The sequence below is a fragment of the Falco biarmicus genome, chromosome 3 (genome assembly GCF_023638135.1).
Source record: "Falco biarmicus isolate bFalBia1 chromosome 3, bFalBia1.pri, whole genome shotgun sequence".
NCBI classification, from domain to species: Eukaryota; Metazoa; Chordata; class Aves; order Falconiformes; family Falconidae; genus Falco; species Falco biarmicus.
Genome location: NC_079290.1, coordinates 28,971,764 through 28,992,421, shown reverse-complemented (window position 1 = coordinate 28,992,421; position 20,658 = coordinate 28,971,764). Strand labels below are relative to the sequence as shown.

Below are 20,658 nucleotides of genomic sequence, written 5' to 3'. Positions count from 1 at the left end.
TTATAAATAATTTTCATGGAGTTTACTTTCTGGTTTTTCAGATTAGGAGTATACTGTGGTAGTTTATTAGTCATGGAAATAATAACCTGGTGTACATTAAGTTATGGCATATATTAGAATAAGCCCACTGACTTCAGTAAGAGCTGGGATTGACCTAAAGCAACTTGCTAGGAACTTTGTTATTTTTGCGTTGCTTATTCTTCCTTAGCCCACCAAATAAAAAGTCCTTTTGAATAATATCATTATCCGAAGTTCACAGCATAAAATTATATCTTCACAGTACAAATCTGAATGTTATGGAGAACAAGGGTAAAATACACATAACCCTGAAATTTTCTATCTGAAGCTCAAAGTAATAAAATGACAAAGAAAGAAATTGTTTCAGACAGAAGTTTCAGAGTGCTGCTCATAGGTTTTCTTTTATAGATGTTATGATTTTGTTCAAACAGGCCATATTGAATCCATTGGGTTTTTTGTAATAGATTTCAAAATACATAATAAATGTAAGTAATATGATGACTAATGGGTCAAGTGAAGTTGGAACTTTTTAAATGAGAAAATAGCTGGAAACGGTTTTCAGGAAACTATTCCAGTTGATTTTTGGTCCCCCACAAGGTGTACATTAACATAAACTCCGTAGAATCGCCTCTGGGACCCGAATTCCCTCTCTGATTTCATTATTGCAATGTGATTCTTTCCCTTCCACTCTTAAGTCATCTCCTGGTGTGGTGTGAGCATATAATAAGTGTAATTTATTTATATTTATCTAATCACCTTTTAACTCAATAGTCATTTCATCATTCTGTTTCCTAGTAGCTGTTCAGAAAGTTGTGAAGGGCAATTAGAAACTAATAATTGACAGACATGGATTTAATGGGTAATCTAAAGAGACATAGTGAAGAAATTGAGAGAGAGAAAGAACAAGTTAAATTCTGCACTCAAATGCTACACTGTAATAAAAAAAATACTGCTCTAATACTGTCTAGTTCAGTCTGATATAAACACAATCAGAAATAACTCACTTGAATGAAATCTATTTACAAACACAGTAATTTCTTTACTATTTATTTGCTGGAAATAGATAACACCTGGCAAAATAAGTTATTGCTACTATGCCTTTAATCTAAAGAAAGCATTGGGGTATAATTGTGGTAGCAAGGCACTAGCAGCCAAAGGAGAGAGAGTATCGACAATGTAATTGTCAGTGTAATTGAGAAGTTAAAGGCAGCTTTGAGCTACCTTTTTCTCTGTCATGATTCCGAGGTAATTTTGGACAATTCAAAGAGGAGTTTGTATTATAGGAACCAGTGCTTTCCTACCGGTACAGAATCTGCACAGTGCTGCGTGATTTGCTTCCCAAGGTGTTTAAAATCATCTAAAAAGACTGTCTCCCTTGGATTTTGCACGCTGGAAATTTTATTTCAGCTGCATCTAGGTGACCGTTTACATTGAAACATCTCTTTTTAGCCCATTTTGAGTGACTGAAGAAGCTGCTGAACATCTATTTTCACCAGCTGCTATGTATAGGTCTTCATATTTCATCAGTTTTCACTGTTTGTCCATCACTTAAATATGTTTTTCTTGAAGAAATGTTGAAGTTTCTTTTACAGTGCTATGTATAAATTGTAAAACGGGACAAAGACTAAAAATATTGATTGCTCAATTGGATTTTTATTTTTTGAACATTTTACTTAAAATGCCAAAGAATTTCCTTATATAATCTTTCCCCAGTTGTAAAAATAGCCTATGTCATTATGAGATGGTTAAAATATTTGCAGTGAAGGTTCCAGAATTACATTCTCTGCAATTATGCTTCTGGCTGCCACCACCTTTGGTCAGAGCTGATTCACTGGATAATAATAACTTAATACAAGCCTTTGTCAAGCTATCAGTCATGACAACATTTTCTGTGTGACATGTGTTGTTTCCAAACAGAAAACAGGGAGTTCATTTGCATTTCTCTGGTGTCCTAGCGTCCATTTTTTTTATTGCTCTCTTAGATGAGTATGGTGGTTGTGAAAACAAGTGACTAACAGCAGTGATAAAACACATGCCCAGCACCCCAGGTGTTGTGCATGTTCCACCACTGAGCTTCACCAGCAGCCTGTGTCTTCTCTGCCCTGGCCTGAGGAAGCCCAAGAGAGAACTATTGCTCTTGAATTCATCTCCTTTTAAATCTTTCTCAATCAGTTTATTCTCTGGCTTTAGCTTTCCACCTGTTCTATCAACTTATGTCTAAGTAGTTCTTGGGTTGTGGGTTTTTTCCTCTTCTGGGCTATACTACCGTAGGAAAGTGTTGGCAATAAAATGTGCTTTTGGCAAAGCAGTTAGCTGTGAAAGCTGTCACACCAAGCAATAAGGGTCCTTTCCTCATTTATTAACTTACAGACTTAATTATGTAGCAAAGCCAAGCACATATCTTCTGTTTTACTCCTTTATTACTACATTGTTAATGGAGAAAATTAAGTTGATAAGGGACTTGATTTGAAAGTGCCTAAATGGTTCAGAAACCCAAATCCTAGTGCAAGTTGGATTTCAGACTTGGATCATTTTAAAAATGCTGCTTGGTTTGTTCGATTGGGTTTTTGTTGTTTTGGGGTTTTTTAAAAAACTTATTAGAATAACACTCCTTTCCATTTGAGTATCGTAAGTAAATTAATATTGTAATGTCACATGGGTCTCTACTTTCTTCGTAAGTCTCCTTTTTCCATTCAAATGGAGGAGAGAACCAAGGGTGTGTGCAAAAAGGCAGGCGACTCTTGGGGTGTTCTTTAGTGCCAAGAAGGTTGGAGAGATTTTCCAAAGTGTTATGACATTTTTCTTCCCTTGGTTTTAATTAAAAATATCAGTACACAAGTATTTTGAAAAATCTTCCAAGTTGATCATGTGTGAGTTTGGGTGCCTAAAAATCTTGCTTTTTTGTAACGTCCAGCTTCCTAGCTTTGATACATGCCTTTCCACTAGGTCATGTGTTAGCTAGTGTTTTGCCACAGTTTCAGCATAGAAGGCTTTAACACAAGAGAAAGTATTTTCAGAAAACCATTGATTAAAATTGTAAGTTACAATTAAAATAGTTTTTCAGTCTTAAATCTTAGTTAGCAGTGGCTAAGTTTGGGTGTTTTTTATTCAGCTATAAAAAATCTTACATGGCCATTAATAAATTTTTCTTTGCAGAAAAATTGCTAGTTTATAAATCAGAGAATTATCTATTCAGATACTAAAGCACCTAAGGTAAATTTAGAACCCCCAGATATTTTGGGAGGGTCATAAAAGTGCTTTGTCATGTGCTTGGGACTCTCTAAAGTCAGTATAAACCTATGCTTAAGAGCAGCTCTAAAGCTCTGCTCCTGCAGCCCTTTACCATTGTTGTTAAAACTTGTAATTTACCTAAAGAGTGGAAGACAAGCTCATTAGTTTCCATCAGCATTAAAAGTAGAGCGTGATCCTGGACAAGTTGAAACTAGGTCCTAATTTTGATGAAATAGTCATTAATCTGTGTAAAACCGTTAACAGTATTTCCTATATCTATAATGAAACTTGAAACTAAGTAGTGCTGTTTTCTCTGAACGTATAATCTAGTTTAGATAAATGCACAAAATTTTACTCATTTTTTGGTTCTTGAGGGTGAGGCTGTGGGAATGAAACAGCAAAGTGAAAAGCAGGCTTTTCCCTGTGCCCAGGGTAGCTGTCTCATTACTGGATGAAAGCTGAATCTGAAATGAAACATGTTAAAAACCTAAGTTAAAGCTAGATTTCTGTAATGAAGTATAATGTACTGATAAAAAGGCAGATAGCAGCACAGAAATGAGTTTCAGGCATCATAAAATCCTGCTTCCTATCTGTGAAATAATCTTGGTAATTGCAACTTCTCAGCTACTAAAATATCACTATTGTCAATGTTTTTCATATTAGTTGTGATTTCTAAAAATTCTGTGAGAATTTAGTAGTCTGGGAAGTACCAAAATCCTTCACTAAGGAGACAAAGAACATTTTTAAAATATTAGGTTATTCCAATCTTCCTGGAAAACAAAGAAATCTAAACATATCTCTGTTTTTATATTTGCTTTTTATTTTACATTTCATCTTGAAAATGCATGGAAGAATACTGCACATTAGGTGTGTATAGGAAACAACAAAATATACATGTTATTCACTCATTTAAATGTGTTGAAAATGTTCACTGTTGTCTTTGGATTTTAGTCAAATAGATCTATTGGATGTAAAACTCAAGAGAATGTGAAGTGTATTTTCATTCTGACACAAAAGGACTAATGTATTTTCCCTCCTACACACTCAAATAATGTGTGTGTCTTTCAGTTAGCTGTGGTAATCCCTGGGAAGAAACAGGGAAATAAGATTCATGTTGTGACATGTTTCTTGCTTTAAAACTGTATATAGTGAAAATTGCTTCTAGTACTTTTCATGATGTTTTGGTTCAGATTTATTCCTAAAAACAGTTTCGTGATTTTTTACCATTGATTCTATTCTTTTAATTAAACATGATAGGAATAATGTTATCTCCACTAAATTTCTAATATTTTTACTTTGCTTGAATAATTGCACTATAGCTTCTCATACTTCTTTCTCTGATTCCCTCCTACAGCTGACATAAATGTGGACATATCAAAACCTTTAAAAGCAAATCTCAGTTTTGTCAGACTTGATCAAATAAACCAGTTTTTTAAGCAAATTGTAACCACAAATGATGATGAGCCCAGGAAGGAGGCTGCTCCACCAGCTGGCATTATTCCAGATGAGGATGTCACTTCAATAACCAAGCACTCCAGTACAAAGGATTTCCTACCTGCTGCACACACCAATGCTGTGCAAAAGGCTTCAGTACAAGAAAATTTGTGGCAGGCCCTTTCCTGCTTCCAGAAGATTTCCATTCACACTGTTCAAGTGGTTATTTTGATGGAAACCATCCCACATCCCAGTAAACCTTGTTTGTTAGTCTCTTTATCAAACCTCACTGGGAGCCTGAATATTAGAAGTGGACATAAAAGTGCAGGTAAGAGTTTTTTCCAAGTTGGAAGTGCTACTGACTTGTTCAAGTGGTGGTCTAGTAACCATTTTAAAGCATGGGCCGCTGAAGGGAACTCCTCTGGCTAACTTAATAAATCTACAACAGAAAATAGCAAATACCTAGTGGACTGCATTACCTGAGTTTCCCTTGCAGTAAGGCAGCACCAAAGAGTACTTAATTTTGTAGTTAATATCCCCTAGCTTGTAATTACTAATTTATTGATGGAATTCTGGCTGGAATAGTGGTTACCAGAACCACTATTCAGGTATTCTGATAATTCAGCACATACTTCAAAGGGCAAGATTTTGACAGTTTTCACTCTCTAACTACATTTTCTTGTTAGGACCCTATACTTCTGTTAAAAAAAAAAAAAACCAAACCAGAAATAATTGTTCAGAGCCCTGACATATGCTGCTATGTAACTATTGAGTCATATCACTATTCTCCTCCAGGCTTGTGAAGTTTTAAATTTTTACATGCTTCCTCTGCACAGCTGAGAGTCACCCAGGGAAAACGGGTGCTCCAGCCTCATTACTGCAGAACTGCAAGGAAACTTCACAGCTTGGGTATAATTAACAGGATACCAGAGACTCATTAAAATAAAGACAATTTTAAGTGTCTTTGGAAATTGTTGTATTAGTCTTTTAATAACATTAATAAGATGGTACATTTATATGATATGGATATGAGCCAGATGTAGGTAGTTGGCAGAGTATCTTGTGAGGCAAAATGGTCTTTAGCTGAGAGGAACAAGTTGTAGGCCAAGCGAGGTGGTGATTTATTTCTTTTTCATCAGAAATATTTATCCTTAGGCCAGCAAGTTTCATGGCTTCTTTATTGTTTTAAAAGTTAAAAATGAAAAATGTAAGGTTCATAGGACATGAAAGTGTATGGAAGTGCTGGAGCCTGAAACTCTTGATTTATCCATAAATAAACAACAGCACAGGCAGGAACTTTTCCAATCAGATCACAAGCCTAGCACAGAAAGCACTGCAACTGAGGAAAAGGCCTTTTCTAATGTCCTTTAAATAGTTCTAGGTTTCTTTCTGTGTAATAATCCTCTTTCCTTCCATCACTTCCCCTCTATCATTTGTACATTATCTGTCTCATGGTACATTATAGTGTCTCCAGCAAGCTCTGATATATCAAAGCTTGAGCCTGTTCTGTCACTGTACTATAAAGCAATTTGGCAAAGTCAGCAGTGCATATCACTTATCCTGGAGTTTTTCATCCTCCCAGAAAGAGAATGTACCTTGCCTTGCACGTTAAGCCTCAGAAATGTTCTGCTACAGAGTTCTGTTTCTTAGTTCTTCTGGCAGTCTGAGGAAGCCAAACTATTTTTCATGTCACAAGCTGTACATGAATCTTCAGTACATTTGTTGTCTGGCAAGCATTGTTAAGTAAAGCAACACTGATGCTGAATCTAATGAAAATGGTAATTAGTTATTCTGTATGAAAAACTTTAATAACCAAACAATAAACAGACATCAACACACTTTTCACATTTTTTTCCAGTTAAAGTTGCCTTACCTTTGCTTTATAATAAGAAAAATACATGTGCATGAGGTTTTGCATGTTACTGTGACAATGCACTAAATTGTTTTAGACACACTTCCACAAAACTGATTGAAACTGGCAAAAATTCATTTAATAAATAGTTTGAACTTTTATCTAAAATTAATAATTTGAAATGAAAGTGCTAATAGAAACCAAAATGGAAAATATACCTTCAGGAACGAAGATAAATTACTCAGTGAGAGGGAAATGGTGTTATAATTTTGTGTTAAAAATACTTCAGAAGAATACCACAGTTACTAACTAGATTTGGTTTATTATTGTAAAGAAATTATGCAAGCTAACTCAATTGGAAAAAAGTGTAGTAGTTGTGTCTTTTGAGCAAGGAGTATTTAAATGTCAGTTCTTCGCTAATTTTCTTTTTACAAAAGGCTTTATAGATATACCTTTTGAGCTGAACAGGGTTAATGTCAGATATTTTTTTTACAGAATGAAACTAATACCCAAATACTTCACTGTGTCTTTGATTTTACAGTCAAATAACTATTGTGACCATCTGCAACAGCTGCATTTTACAAATTATTTGCTGAACCAAACTAAGCACAATGACAAAAGTAGTCATCTCAGATGTACTGTTAAAACAGAGGAAGAAAAAGGAGCATTACTTGCCTTTTGTACAGTATGGCCATCTGCTGTACAGATGTTATTATATAGAATGACTTCAGATACAATAATTGTAGAAAATTTTCATTAAAACCTCAACAATTTGCACTTGTTTACTTGAATCTGCATAACTCCCCAGTGAGACAACACAATACGCTTGGGGTTTCTTTGGTTCTCACTAGCTTTCTCTTTGATCCTTTTTTATGTGCTGACTTTAATAAACATAGTTAAAAACGCTGTTCAGAAACATCATGGAAAAAACTACAAAGGAACAATTATAGCAGTAGAAACTACTCTAATCCCATACTTACGCAAGCTATTTTTAGTGAAATATGTTTTTTTACACATTTTATGTGGCAGTGTTTTATAAACACTGTAAACGACCCCTTTTCCAGATGAGTTTTAACGTAGGAGATGAAGTTGGTTTGTAAGGAATCCTATTTGCTAGGAATTATTTAGCAAAAAAAAACTCACAAGAATGTATTGTCGGCATTTTTCCTTGCTTATAGGGGGAAAACAAAAGTGTGTGACCTTGTGTAATGCTTTGATTATTATTTTTTTTTGCTGAAATCAAGACAGAAGATTGCCATATAACATTTTTTTTAATTATCAGTTTTCCCTCTAGTCTTTCTATTTAACCATGAAAACTAAAGGCCTTCAGTTTTAACTTTTTGTCTTAATTTCTCATGAAAGTAGAAGATGTAGCTTCTAAAAAACAGAAGGGCTAATTAGTTGAATTATTTCACTTCTAATGAAATAAATTGTAAGTGTTGAACACTCTCATTGCAGTTGGATCAAATTAAAACACCTCCATTTCTACATATCCTGCTGCACTGTTATACAACCCCAAACCTTTAGTGTGTCAAGGGACTTAATTTTTTGGACATTTTTCATGTTTTAATACAACAGTTACTTATAACAACATGGTTACTATTTCTGCTAGAATACTTACATTCTCCTCCATACTCCTGGTGAAATCCCGAGTATTTGGGTTTTAGTAAAGTAATACTGTTGTAGAATGTGGTGCAGTATATTGGCAAAAAGCAAACCAAAACAAAATCCCTTTCCAAAAAAAGATGATATTCATTTTACTTTAGAAAAGGCTACCAGTATAGTTTTTCAGATACCCTTAAGGGTAGGAGTTCAAGTCATACTGATGTTAAATAAAATGGTTATCTGTATTTGTTTTATATTTTGTGACTTAGAGTTACAAGTTAAAACTTGTACCCATTTCATACAAGCCGATAACAAACATCTAGTTCATTTTTGGCAGCTTATTTGTACTGTTGCCAAAAACCCCAACTTCAAGAACTATCGTTAGACCTGGTTCAGTGATTTTCATCCTGTAAAGGATGTGGCATCTTCTACAAAGTGGTTAGAGCTCCCGAGTGCCATGTACCCAGATTTTAGACTGCTTGCTATCACACTTGAGCTATGTAGCTTGCTCTAGAACAGTCACATGCTATTAAAGCTGAAATAATTTTTAGCAAGAAATACTAGGAAATAGAATGCAATTCTAAACATATGGCTTTCAATTAATTTAGGCTTGGTGTTGAAATTAGCACTACCTACCTGCCAAAAGAGCAGATAAATGAGAGAAGTTGAGGACTGTACCCTCCCCAGAGTGAAAGACAGCAAGAAGCCTGTAGCCTCTCGGTGCAGCCTTATTTTGGTCTGGCTGGACACAGGAGGGAAGTCTTGCAGTTCAGTGTCTGAACTGAGGGAGTTAGGGACATAAAATATTCCAAAGATCATAGACAGAATTCCCCAGCCCTTTGTCCTACATGCAGAGATGATTACTTTAGCATATAAATAAGGGGGGGGGAATAAACACTTGTTGAGTGTATGATAATCACAAGTATTTTTACTAAACCTGAAAGAAATTACATACTTTACAGAAGTATTCAAAATTAAATTCAGCTATTAATTGGTGTGGAGCAAAGACCAAATTTCATTCTGGAGTTAACTGACCCTCTCGAGGAAACTCTGCTAAGGCGTTGTCATAGCCTTTGGATGCTGCAGATAGGCAAGTTAGCCCATGGGGAAATAAAACATTGAATTAGATATGACTACCTAAAATAATATGCAGCAGTAACAAGCCATTTACAACACCCAGAAGACCTTTGTTACTTTTAGAAAGAAATATAAACTCTTTCCAACACTTGAACAATAGGAAATTAATTCTTTGTCAGTAAAAGCCAGAGGACAAACTAAATATTTAAATGGCCACTGAGGATTGAGGTGGAAGTGTAGCTTGTAGACAGCTATACAAATCACTAACAAACCTTAATGAATATTGGGTGTGGGCATCGGGGTGCTGTCAGATTTGACACCATGTCCCAAGTAGCTTAAACCCAACACTCAAGAAAAGGTGGAGACCTCATCAGGTCTCTAACATCTGGGATTTTATTTGTCATTTTGGCATACCCTGCAAGCGCAAAAGAAAGAGTAAAAGGGGATTATCCTGACAGTGAAATGAGTTACTGAATCTTGTGATAATGAAAAGCAGAAGAATTCTAATTCCTTTCTATAGTCCCTGAGGTGGAGGTGCGTTTATAGTTCTGCAGGAGTATAATGTAGGAGGGAAGAACAGATGGCCTAAAATCCATGAAACAAGACACCACCTAATCCCAGGACTGAGTACCACTATTAATCCTGGTTAGATTCCCTACTGATACTTTGTAACAGGGTTCAGAATTGCTACTGATGAACTAGCACCTTAACTCACGGGCGGGGGAGAAAACAAAAAGTTAGTTGTAGGTTGATTACATTGTGCGCTAGGTTTGTAGAACTGCATTTATAGTTTAAATAACTCAACTTTAAAAGGTAGACTCCAAATGAAATTTGATTCAGAACAAATATATGGTTGGTTTTGTAATCTGCTAAACTTTAATTGTGAAAGTAATTGTGTGGGTTTTTCAGATATTTTTCTTTTGTTTTGTGGGTCCCAATGCTTTATGTGGCAGTAGTAGGTGTTAGAGCATTTTCATGGTAGTCAATTCTATAGGGTATTTACATTCATGAGAAAATACAAAGAACAGTGAAAGCTGAAAGTTTTCTTTGTACATTTTATGGTTTTGTGCAATCCCTCCAGTTCAGTCTACGTTTTGCTGTGTTGAGGTACAGAACACAGAGATCAGGCATTATTGCCCAGTCTTAAGGATCAGTTCCTTAAGTTATTTAAATTGTTTACATACTGGCAACAGATCTCTTCTTTTTTCATGACAAAAATTGGGGGGGGGGGGGGAGATCACCAGCTTGCTGCCCAAACAAAAGGTGCAATTCCATAGGAAGTTTAGGTTACTGTGGCCACACATTTCCACACTCTGCCTTGTGTTAGCTCTGTTACTCAGGCAGCTGTTCATTGAGTTGAGTCAGGGCACTGATCTGTCTGAAAAACTAACCCAACAGGAAAGAAAAGTTCCCAGCAAGATCATCTCCTTCAGCTGGCTCACTGGACAGGTACACTGCAGTGACCGTGCTGGCACAAAGAGAATTCGGAGAAGTATGTAAAGGAGAGATGGGGAGGAAGGATTGAAGAGAAGGGAAGATAGAGACATAGGAGCCTGGACCTGGCCTAGCCTTAACCCTGGGGAACCACATCCCAGGAGTGTAGGGAAACCTGTCTGGTTTGTGTGGCCTGGGTATATCTGTCAGTCCTTGGACTTCCACAAGCATAATTCACTGGGTTACAGAGGCTCAAAGAGCTCAGGTTCTGCCAGGCACTATCTTCAGGATGGTTTATTTATAAAGAGCAGTTACCCTCTGGTTCATGGACTCGTTTATTAAAGCAGTTGAAATCCAGCGAATCAAGCACAGAGCAGAGGAGCAAGACGCTAACACTGTAATTCTAGTTCAACCTTGTGGCAGTTATATAGGGCTACATTTTGAGAGGCATCCACTATTTTGTAATGCTTCGTTTACTGTGCAACTGTTCACTGTCTGATTTAGTAGTGCTAAGTATTACAACTTTATAAATCAGTGACAGTTCTAGGTCCTGGCTATCTCCTGAAAAGAAACCAAAGTTTTCAACCAACCACCTAAAATTAAGATGTGAAATACATAGATTGTTTTTAAATTGAAGAACCTCCCCATGCCCATCTATAAAGCTGGAGTAGGAATGTTTAGTGACTTTTCTAAAAACCGCTTATATCTAGAATTAAAGTGTCTATGATACAAGAATTACATCTATGATACAAGAATTACAAGATACAAGTAATACAAGTATTACTCACATGAATATAGCACTCTGTTTTGAAAGCTGAACTCATGGATGAAAAAATGAACGCTACTTTTGTTGTTTTCCATTATGCATTTTTTCCACTTAATTAAGATAAGGTAGAGCAATACAGAGCTTTACAAATATGTTCTAAATTATTGTATACCAAAGACAGCCTTGACCAAAAATGAAAATCCCTTTACATCTTAACTTTAATATGCTCTCCCTGATCAGGTATCACAAAATCCAAAATTACTAAATCAGCAAGTGAATTGAGATTTTTCAGCTATTTAGTATGCAGTAGTGTAATGAACATGATGTACCTGCCCAGTTTTTCTTTAAGGGAGATGAGCTCATTTCAAATAGATAACCATCTTTGACTTCTCTTCTGATTCATCACTGACCTGAACTCCGTTTGAACCTTGTTAGACACAAAACAAGCAGGATTCCTGGCCTGAGCTATAAAATATAATTAAGCCCTTTTGAAATGATGTGTAAAAGAACATAGCTTTACCCCCACTATAACTACTACCACCACCACAACCAATAAAGTTAAATCAAGCACTGCCTGTAATGGATTAAAATAATAAATGTTCCTGGATTTTAGTGTTTGAAGTACTTGAAGAAAACAGGCTCCCAGCAGCCAGGACTGCTGAATGCATGGGGACATTTATTAGTGACGAATTCAAGGGTTTGGCCTGTTTAAGATCATTACTTTCTGTTTACCGTGTGTTACACATCTCATGTTTTTACAGAGCCCACATGTGTCCCCATGTAATGCTGAAAAACTCTCTTTCACCAAAGAATAGTTAATTGATAATGTGTAAATATTGTTCTCGTGGGGAGAATGAACTATCATAAGATTCAACTCGACACTAATGAGAAATCCAGTGCAGTCAGCGGATTGTTAACTAAGTCTCTCCTGGAAAATTGTCCTTTACTATGTCTCAACATTTGTTTGCTACTGCTGTTTCCAGACTTGAATAAATTGGCTGACTTTTAAATTAGCTGCAGAGTTTCCCCTGTAATTATTTTCATAGCTTTGTTACCCTTTCTTCTCAGAAGCTGCTTTGTAAAGGGTACCTGTCAACAGAGCAGTGTAACTGTAGAATAACTACTCATTACATGATGAATCTGAAGTTCTCTTAAGAGGAAAAAGTAATGTAGATAATTCTGTCAATATGTTAGATATAATATATTTATGTATTCAAAGCTGTCTTGGTATCTTTGGCAACTTCAGGCCAGCTGCTGAAGTTGCAAATATGAAAAGTGAATGCTCAGAAGCAAATATCACAGATTATCACCTTAGTAACGTGTGGCATTAAAGCAGAAGGTAGTAAGGAAAACCACTTGCCAATTAACTTTCAGCAGCCAGATTGTATCTCTGCCGCCCAGGCTCAGAGGGCCCATGGGAGAGCCTGGACTTCTTCCTTCAGAGCGCACCGTGACCCTCTGGGTGGGAATGCAGTCTGCCAGCTGCTGCGGTCAGGGAAGACTGCATCACTCATGTGCATCTTGCCCAGTTAAAACCAGCGTGGCAGCCTCTGTGCTCTGGGACACAGTCTTGCTTCTGAGCTGCCCCACACTCAGGAAAAGTTTTCTTCCTAGCACTACAAGTTGTAGCAAAGCTACTAGCTTCCAAGAGGTTTTTCAAAAGATAGCTCAAGTACAGTCCACTGCTATTTGCAATATTTATTATAATACATGTGTTTCCATTTTCTTACAACTCTTTTCCCATGTAGAAGTTTGCCAATTAAAATTGTGCTCTATGTTGTATTAGGTGACAGTGCAATGAACCAAACAGGATTTGCAGCTATCTAAGGAAGAGCAAACGCACAGAGCGTAACAGAAGGAAAAAAAAACTCCTGCTACATTTTTACTTGTTTCATTTGGAGTTGATTCAAATATCAGTATTAAAATGTTTTTGAAAACAGAAAGTCCATAGTTAATGTCAAAACATTGTCTCTCCCTTTGTCTGTGAACCAGGAAAAATAACAGAACTCTTTCTTAACACCTGTTTTGCCTAAACACTAAGTGATTGTTACTGTAAAGCAAGGTTTCTTTTAATGTATTTTCTGCATCTGTTAAAATGGGCCAACTCTTTTTTTCTCCTACACATATAAATGGATTTATGCACACTGAAGTTTAACACACACGGAGCCTCCTAGTATTGGTAAATGCTAATATAGCTATGTTATAGTTATATACAAACCCTTAAATATCTGTATTTATAGCTAAATTAGGGTACTCGGGTTCTATGAGTTGTCTTCGTAAATGTTAGCATGAATCGTCTCTACTGAGTAAAAAAGAAAGATGTTAGAATATCAAAGTAAATGTTGTCTTTTAGTAAATTTTCTTCAGTATTCTGTTGTAATGATCTTCATCTGATTTCTGAACAAGTTCATTTCTTGACGTTACTAAGCAAGTACTAGCTTTTTTTCTAAACGCTCCTGTGTTATTCCCAACCATATAACAATACCTGGATATTCCTTTTGAGTATATGTCATCATAAAAGTGATCCTTCCAATGGCATCCAGAAGCCTGGTGTAAGTTGTATTTTGCTCAGTTAGTGTGGCAGCACGTTGCGGTGCTATTGTGGGTCTGGGTGGAGTCTGACAATGGAGGGCTAGCAGCATTTTTTAAACACTGTCCAAAGCAAGTGCTTCATATTTATTAGTCTCTTGGACGAGTATTTTAAAAGTCTTGAAACTATTTGTTCCTAGAAGTAAATTATTGCACGCATTGCAAAGCGTGTTGGTGTTCATGAGCAATAATCCAAACAGAACAAATTAACTTCTACATACCACAACAATCGTTTATGAAGATATATTACCTCTGTGCGGTGCCATCTCAAGTTCACTTCAAATGGAGACTTTGATTTAATCTGTTTAAACTGAAGTTAGAATTCTACAATAGAAGTTTGTGAGAGATGTGTGAAAGGACTGACTGAAAATAGTGTGTGGGAGGGAGAAAAACAGGAGAATTATTTTGCATCTTTACCTTTCTGAGATAATTAATTGCTTTAGCCATAGGAAAGCAGCTTCACTAACTGAGCATACACTTTATTAGTATGGCATTTAGCAATCTTAAAATAAGCTCACTTCTAGTGCATACTGGTACTTCTTTACTCCCTTCCCTTATGATGTGAGATTATTTCTTTTCTATTGTCATCCTTTTAGGATTTCCATAGTAATGGTACCCCGTTAAAGCTTTCCTCAAGCCCAGAGATCTTTTCATTCACTATTGGTTTTTAGGGTTTACGCATACTTGTTCTTCATTTGTTTTCCTTAAGGTTCCTCAAGGCATCATTTTGTGCAAGTTTGTCTGAATGCACTCTGCGTTATTATTTTTTTTTTTGTTAAGAGCTTAATGTTTTCTGAGAATCTCTTTATCCAAGAGGGACGAGGGTGTCATTCTTGCATATACAAGAGCAATCTGGGTTGCAGCGAGAAAGCAAGAATCTCTTATTGAGTCCCTGAGCTTTTCCTGGTATTTGTGGGACACAATCCATGGATGTGTCCTGTATTATTTCATTTATTTAAAATTTACCAACACTTTCTTATTATTAAATGTGTCTTCATTTCTCATTTTTTACATGGCATTTGAGAAAGGCGCTGCTAATTTTGAACCAGCAGTATTATGTGCGGAATGCTCACTTCTGTTTCTAAGCCACTGAATATTGTGTTTTCTTTGTACTTTCTGGAGTTGAGATGACAACAGGAAAAGACTGCGAAGCATAATCCTTCCAAGTGTAATCCCAGTGAAAGAAAACATAAATAAAATCACTTGTATTCTGGCATTCCTTTTTCCCTTTTGTTATTTCTGCAACTTGGCACATGTTCCAATAAAACTATAGAACATTTCTGTATATTGCAGAATTGTGCAATAGCTACCAAAAATTTCTCCTCTTTATAATCAAAATTGCATGTAGAGTATAAAAAAATTGAATTTCCAGATATTCCATGTAGTGCCTCTTAAAATAACTAGACTGAGCATAGCGGGATGAGGGTGAGCCCTTCCTGTAAAACCACCTCTTTTTCTTGGTGTAAGGCTGTATGTGAAGCTGCTTCATTCCACAGTTTACAGAATCGAGTGAACCAGGACCAAAAGGAGGGGCGTCAGGGTGTGTTGACGTTAGTTTTCTTGATTATCACTGAAGTTCAGTGTCGAAAAAACACTGAATAGTTTCTGTCCTATAAACCTGTTCCACATGAGACTAGATCCAGAGGGTCAGAAGCCAGCTTAAATAATCCAGAGGTTCAGAAGCCAGCCTAAACAATCCAGAGCTAAAACCCCTTTCCCAATTGGTAACAACAGACCTTTTGGTTGGCACGAGGCAAAGGTTTGTTTGCTCGAGCCCTTGATCATTCTGACTGAACTCCAGACTGCTCAAGGGAGAGATTCTTGTTTGTGGCTCCTACTTGATCTGGGTTCAATGCCGTTACTGCTATGGGGACTGTTAGCCCACCTTCCTAGTAGAAGCTGGATTTAAAAAAAAAAAAAAAAAAAAAATTCTTCCATTTATAAAATATTTCTCAGTATTATGAAATCTTAACTCCCAGGATGCAGACAGGCTTCTTTCTGGATTCTAGAAGAGGTTCATGGGAGAAGTTTTAATGCATGTATTCAGAACAGCGTGTTGTGGTTTTGTGGGATTTTTCTACAAGCAAAGGTATGAAAATATAAAATGGAACTGTACCTTGAGACATCTGTGTGTAAGCCTTAGGTGGTTTTTAATTTTTTGCCTTTTGCAAATACAAAGTTTGATTAGAAAATGACATCCAGTATTCAGAGAGTTGAGTCCAGGTATGAGCACCAGAAGAGAAAAAAAAACTTAACCCAGTCTCTGATACAGTATTTTTAATGTAAATATACAAAAGGAATACAGTGATATTAAGTATGGTTTGTGTTATTAAACAGTGATTTGCAGTAAGTTAAATTCACAAGAGATGTGACATTTCTAGATGGTGTTTCTTTCCTAAAAATGTTTGCATCTTTAATGAGAGTATGTAAGTTCTGTCATAAATCTAACCTGCCATTATCATTTTTATGTTTTATAAAGCTGTGTGAAGTGCAAATGGTTGTGACATGAAAAGTTTGGATTAAACTGTTTTTTTGGTAAACAGACGTTACGTATTTTGAGTTACAGTAATTGTTTTGAATTATTTGAATTCAAACATTGCCCTTATTCTCCAGCTAAGCACTCTAAAGTCTAGCAAGGCAGTATTTTATAATAACTAACCTGAACAAAAGCAGAGAGAATCGTTCAAAATACCTATTTCTTATCAGTTTAAAATATAATCAAGCGAAGCAGCTGTTCTTGTTCTTAATACACTCTTTTGAAAAAGATTTCATGGTTTAATGAAAAATGTCTCTTCTCATAAACCTTAAAATACTCACACATGTAAAAAGTCATAATTTTTTGGCAAATAGTTTTTTGTAAGGCATATGCATGAGACATACCTGCTTCGTAACTGCAACACTATAAACTGTGCTCAACAGCGTCGGAAGAGCAAGGTAAAAAAAAACAAATCACAAGTCTTGTGGCCCAACCACGATGCTCTTGCTTGGAGAGGAGAGCAATTGTCCGCATAAGTATTTTCATGAGAGTTGAGTCAGTGATGCTACTTGTGTGAGCAATTGCTTGTGGGCAGAGATTCCCAGGCTCATGGTAAAGTGAATTCAGGAGGGCAGAGATTCCCAGGCTCATGGTAAAGTGAATTCAGGAAATAAGCACATAAATGTTGGGAGAATGCCCACCCGTGGGATTAATTGCCTCTCTCTTTTCAGGAATCCATGGATCATCTTTTGTCCTTGACATAAAAGATTTCCTACTTAAAACAAGTCTCAAAGAAAGAGCCAGATCTCTGATGGGCCCTTTTTGCTGCTCTGTTAATGTGGAAGCCAAGTGGTGTAAGCACAGTGGTGATCCTGGCCCAGAGCAATCTATTCCAAAAATATACATCGATTTGAGAGGAGGACTGCTGCAGGTCTGTATAAGTTGCTGATGGTTCTGCTATTGAGCTGGACTGGCCGGATAATTGAGATTTCATAAATAAATTTGCATGAAAACCTGTAGAGCTTTGCAGCCTACAGCAGTTCATTGGGTTAGGGTTTTCTGCTTGTTTGTTTTCAGTGGGTTTTATTTTACCTTTTAAAATAAGTATCTATTCTTTCATGTGAAGCTGTTGATTGAAAAATTATGTACAGCGTTTTGTTTTTTTTTTTTTAAATACTGCTTAAGCCATGTATTGTAGCTGTACGTGTGTGTTCCCTTCAAACTACGGGATCAATTTACTAACACTTGATATCTAGGACCCTGTTCTGATATGTGTGTGTTTGTCTGTCCATGAGCTATGTGTCTGTAATGTCTAGGGGTAGCTTTAAGAAATACATATCCTTTCTTTTTAAACTTACACCAGTTTCTCAGGAGAGTAATTATAAACTGTTGTTTGTAGCAATTAATATTCAGTTTTCCATGCTATCGTCTCCTTCTTGAAAGTGCCCACAACTTGAATCCAGTCCAAGAAGCACGGGAGTTCTTGAAATGAAAAATAGATTCTGTGGGGCTTAAACAAGTGGGCTTTAAAATATGTCTTGTTTTAATTATTTTTATTGTAGTATCTATTCACACCAAATGTTATAAAATAAATATATAAATCAAGCATATAAAACACAGAAAGGAAATTTTGACACAGTCATGTCATTAGGTCTTTTCTCAGAATCTGCATTCAAATTTCTTAAAACCACAGTGCTGGGAATAGGGCTAATTGAATAATACAAATTCTTAAAAATTATATCTTAATAAATTAAGTCAGTTTGTTTCTCTGCTTCTTTTGGATTTGTTATTCACAGGTACCTGGCTTCACTATGTGTTCTTAATAATAAAAAGTTGGTGGTTGGTTTTTGGTTTGGTTTTGGTTGGGGTTTTTTTGGTTGTTTGGTTTGTTGTTGGTTGGGGTGGGTGGTTGGTTTTTTTGGGGGTGGGGGGGTGGTTGGGTGGATTTTTTTCCAAAAAAAAAATTGTGGGGTTTTGACAAGGACCAGAAAAATGTCTATAAATCTGCAAAAACCATTTATTTTTAGAGTATACACTGGGATAATTAGCTTTTGCAGAAAATAATTATTTGGTTTGGCAGAATAGATTTGAGAATGCTGACAAAGGCATTAGCAATTCTGATTCAAATTAATTTATTTACAGTTAATGATTTTACCAGCTCTGACCAGGATGTCATCTTCTACTACTGTTAATTTGTATTGCAGCAGGGCCTAGAGAGCTTACGTGAAATCAGTGCCTCATCTGTGAATATGGTAGTAGGAGTTCCATGCTCTCAACTTTCAGCTGCCTAAAACTAGAATTGATAAAAATAGCGGGGAGGGAAGCATTCCTCTCCCCCTTTATCAGTGGGGGACTGAGGCCTCTGGGATCAGCTCACGTGACACAGAGCTCCTCTGAGGTGGTACTAGACCAAGAGTAGGACCCTGAGCCCAGAGGTACTCTACAAACTGCAGTAGAGAAGCGCTAAGTTAGGGAGGTGACTTGCGTAGCCCGGGACTATTTAGCTCAGGACTGGCTGTAGCTGTGATTCAAGAGGGTCTTTTTTGAGTTTTTCTGCAGGTTTACATGTAGATGCAGGCGAAGGAAGAGCTTCCTTCTTGACAGCTGTACTACACTCTCTTTAGGCACCTTGTGATATTTATTTTTTTTTCGTATTTGAAAATTTGTATTCCCTAGTGAAAAGAACTTGTACTACTCTTCATGTGCACACCTGATTTGTTACATTACTCCTGCCCCTACCATGGACTTCTACTGTCTGGCGATTTTGATCTCACCTCATGCTGGTTCTAAGTCTTATTTCTTTACTAATTGCTAGTTGCTTCCTTGTCTTCCCTGTTGCTTTTGGGCCCGCTTCTGTACCTGAAGACTAAAGGACTTGTCCCCATTATTGTGATTCTCTCAAACAGAAGTTTGATTTGAGAAAAGCAGCACTGCTTGTTAAAGCTGGAAGAAAGGAATGTCTGCTTGCCTTTTATTTTGCTGTAAAGTGTATGAATCTTCTGGATTTTTAATGCCAATTTTTATTAGATATTTTTCTGAATATCTGTTTTAAACTTCAAAAAACTTTACACTTAAACCTCACTCTGAGAACTTAAAGCACATCCAGTTCAAATGCTGTATATGCTCAAGACTTGTGTTTGAGATGGTCCTTCATAGAATCATAAACCATGCCCCAAGCACTACATCTACACGCCTTTCAAATCCCTCCAGGGATGGTGATTCCACCATCTCCCTGGGCAGCCTGTTCCAATGCTTGACAACCCTTTTGGTGAAAAAATATTCCCTAATATCCAATCTAAATCTCCCCTGGCACAACTTGAGGCCATTTTCTCTTGTCCTATTGCTTGTTACTTTGGAGAAGAGACCTACCCCGCCTCGCTACCACTTCCTTTTGTATGTCTTTCTAGTCATCTTCTTGGCGGTATCTCTTACTCAGTTTTTAATGCATCTCAGAATTCCATTTTTGGAGCAACAAGCTCTCTGAACAGGTTAAACTTTGCATTTTTAAGGTATTTTTTGTCATATTGTAAACTGCAAAACCTGTGACCAGCCCTAGCATTATGTACTGCACTCAGATGCAAGTTCTTGCATATGACTTTTAAGATCTGTGCTCTTCCAGGCAACATCAGCATCCATTGTAAGTGACAAGAATTAATGCTTTCCTTCAAATGATCACCAAATTGTTTTGTAGAAATATTTTTTTCTTCCTGTTTTTTGTTGTCACATTCAGGATACTTGAAAGCAATTAAGGTAGAACAGGCTGAAAGCTGTATAAAATTCCTATTGTTTTGGGAAGATTTTTCCTTCAAAAATTACTAAATATTTGTATGTAATTGTTTGTCTCTTCCTTTATCTTCCCCCCCCCCCCCCCCCCCCCCCCCCCATTTTTTTTAAAGGTTTTCTGGGGTCAAGAGCATTTGAACTGTTTAGTTCTTCTCCGGGAGCTTCTGTGGCAGTACCTTACTAATAAGAGCAGTGTAGAGACATTCGTATCTGAACGTATGCACCCCACTTGTTTTTCCACGGAAAGGAATCAAGCCTCAAAAACTGAGCATACCTCAGATGATCTGAGAACAGGCCTGTTCCAGTATATACAAGATGCAGGTAAGAAGAATAATATTGTATTATTGCTCAAGATTTATTTTTTTTTTTAGTTATAAAGAAAATACAGTAGTA

General features: G+C 36.6%; 1 protein-coding gene across 5 annotated transcripts in view; it reads left to right on the top strand.

Annotated features, from left to right (window-relative positions):
• The window catches only part of VPS13B (vacuolar protein sorting 13 homolog B), a 477,114-nt gene that overhangs the window by 375,398 nt on the left and 81,058 nt on the right, over window positions 1–20,658 (top strand). For all 5 annotated transcript variants that reach the window (XM_056333224.1, XM_056333225.1, XM_056333222.1 and 2 more), the window contains 3 exons: window positions 4,604–5,011; window positions 17,214–17,413; window positions 20,379–20,586. In XM_056333224.1, the coding sequence (XP_056189199.1) occupies window positions 4,604–5,011; window positions 17,214–17,413; window positions 20,379–20,586 (816 nt within the window). The remainder of the gene's footprint in view (window positions 1–4,603; window positions 5,012–17,213; window positions 17,414–20,378; window positions 20,587–20,658) is intronic.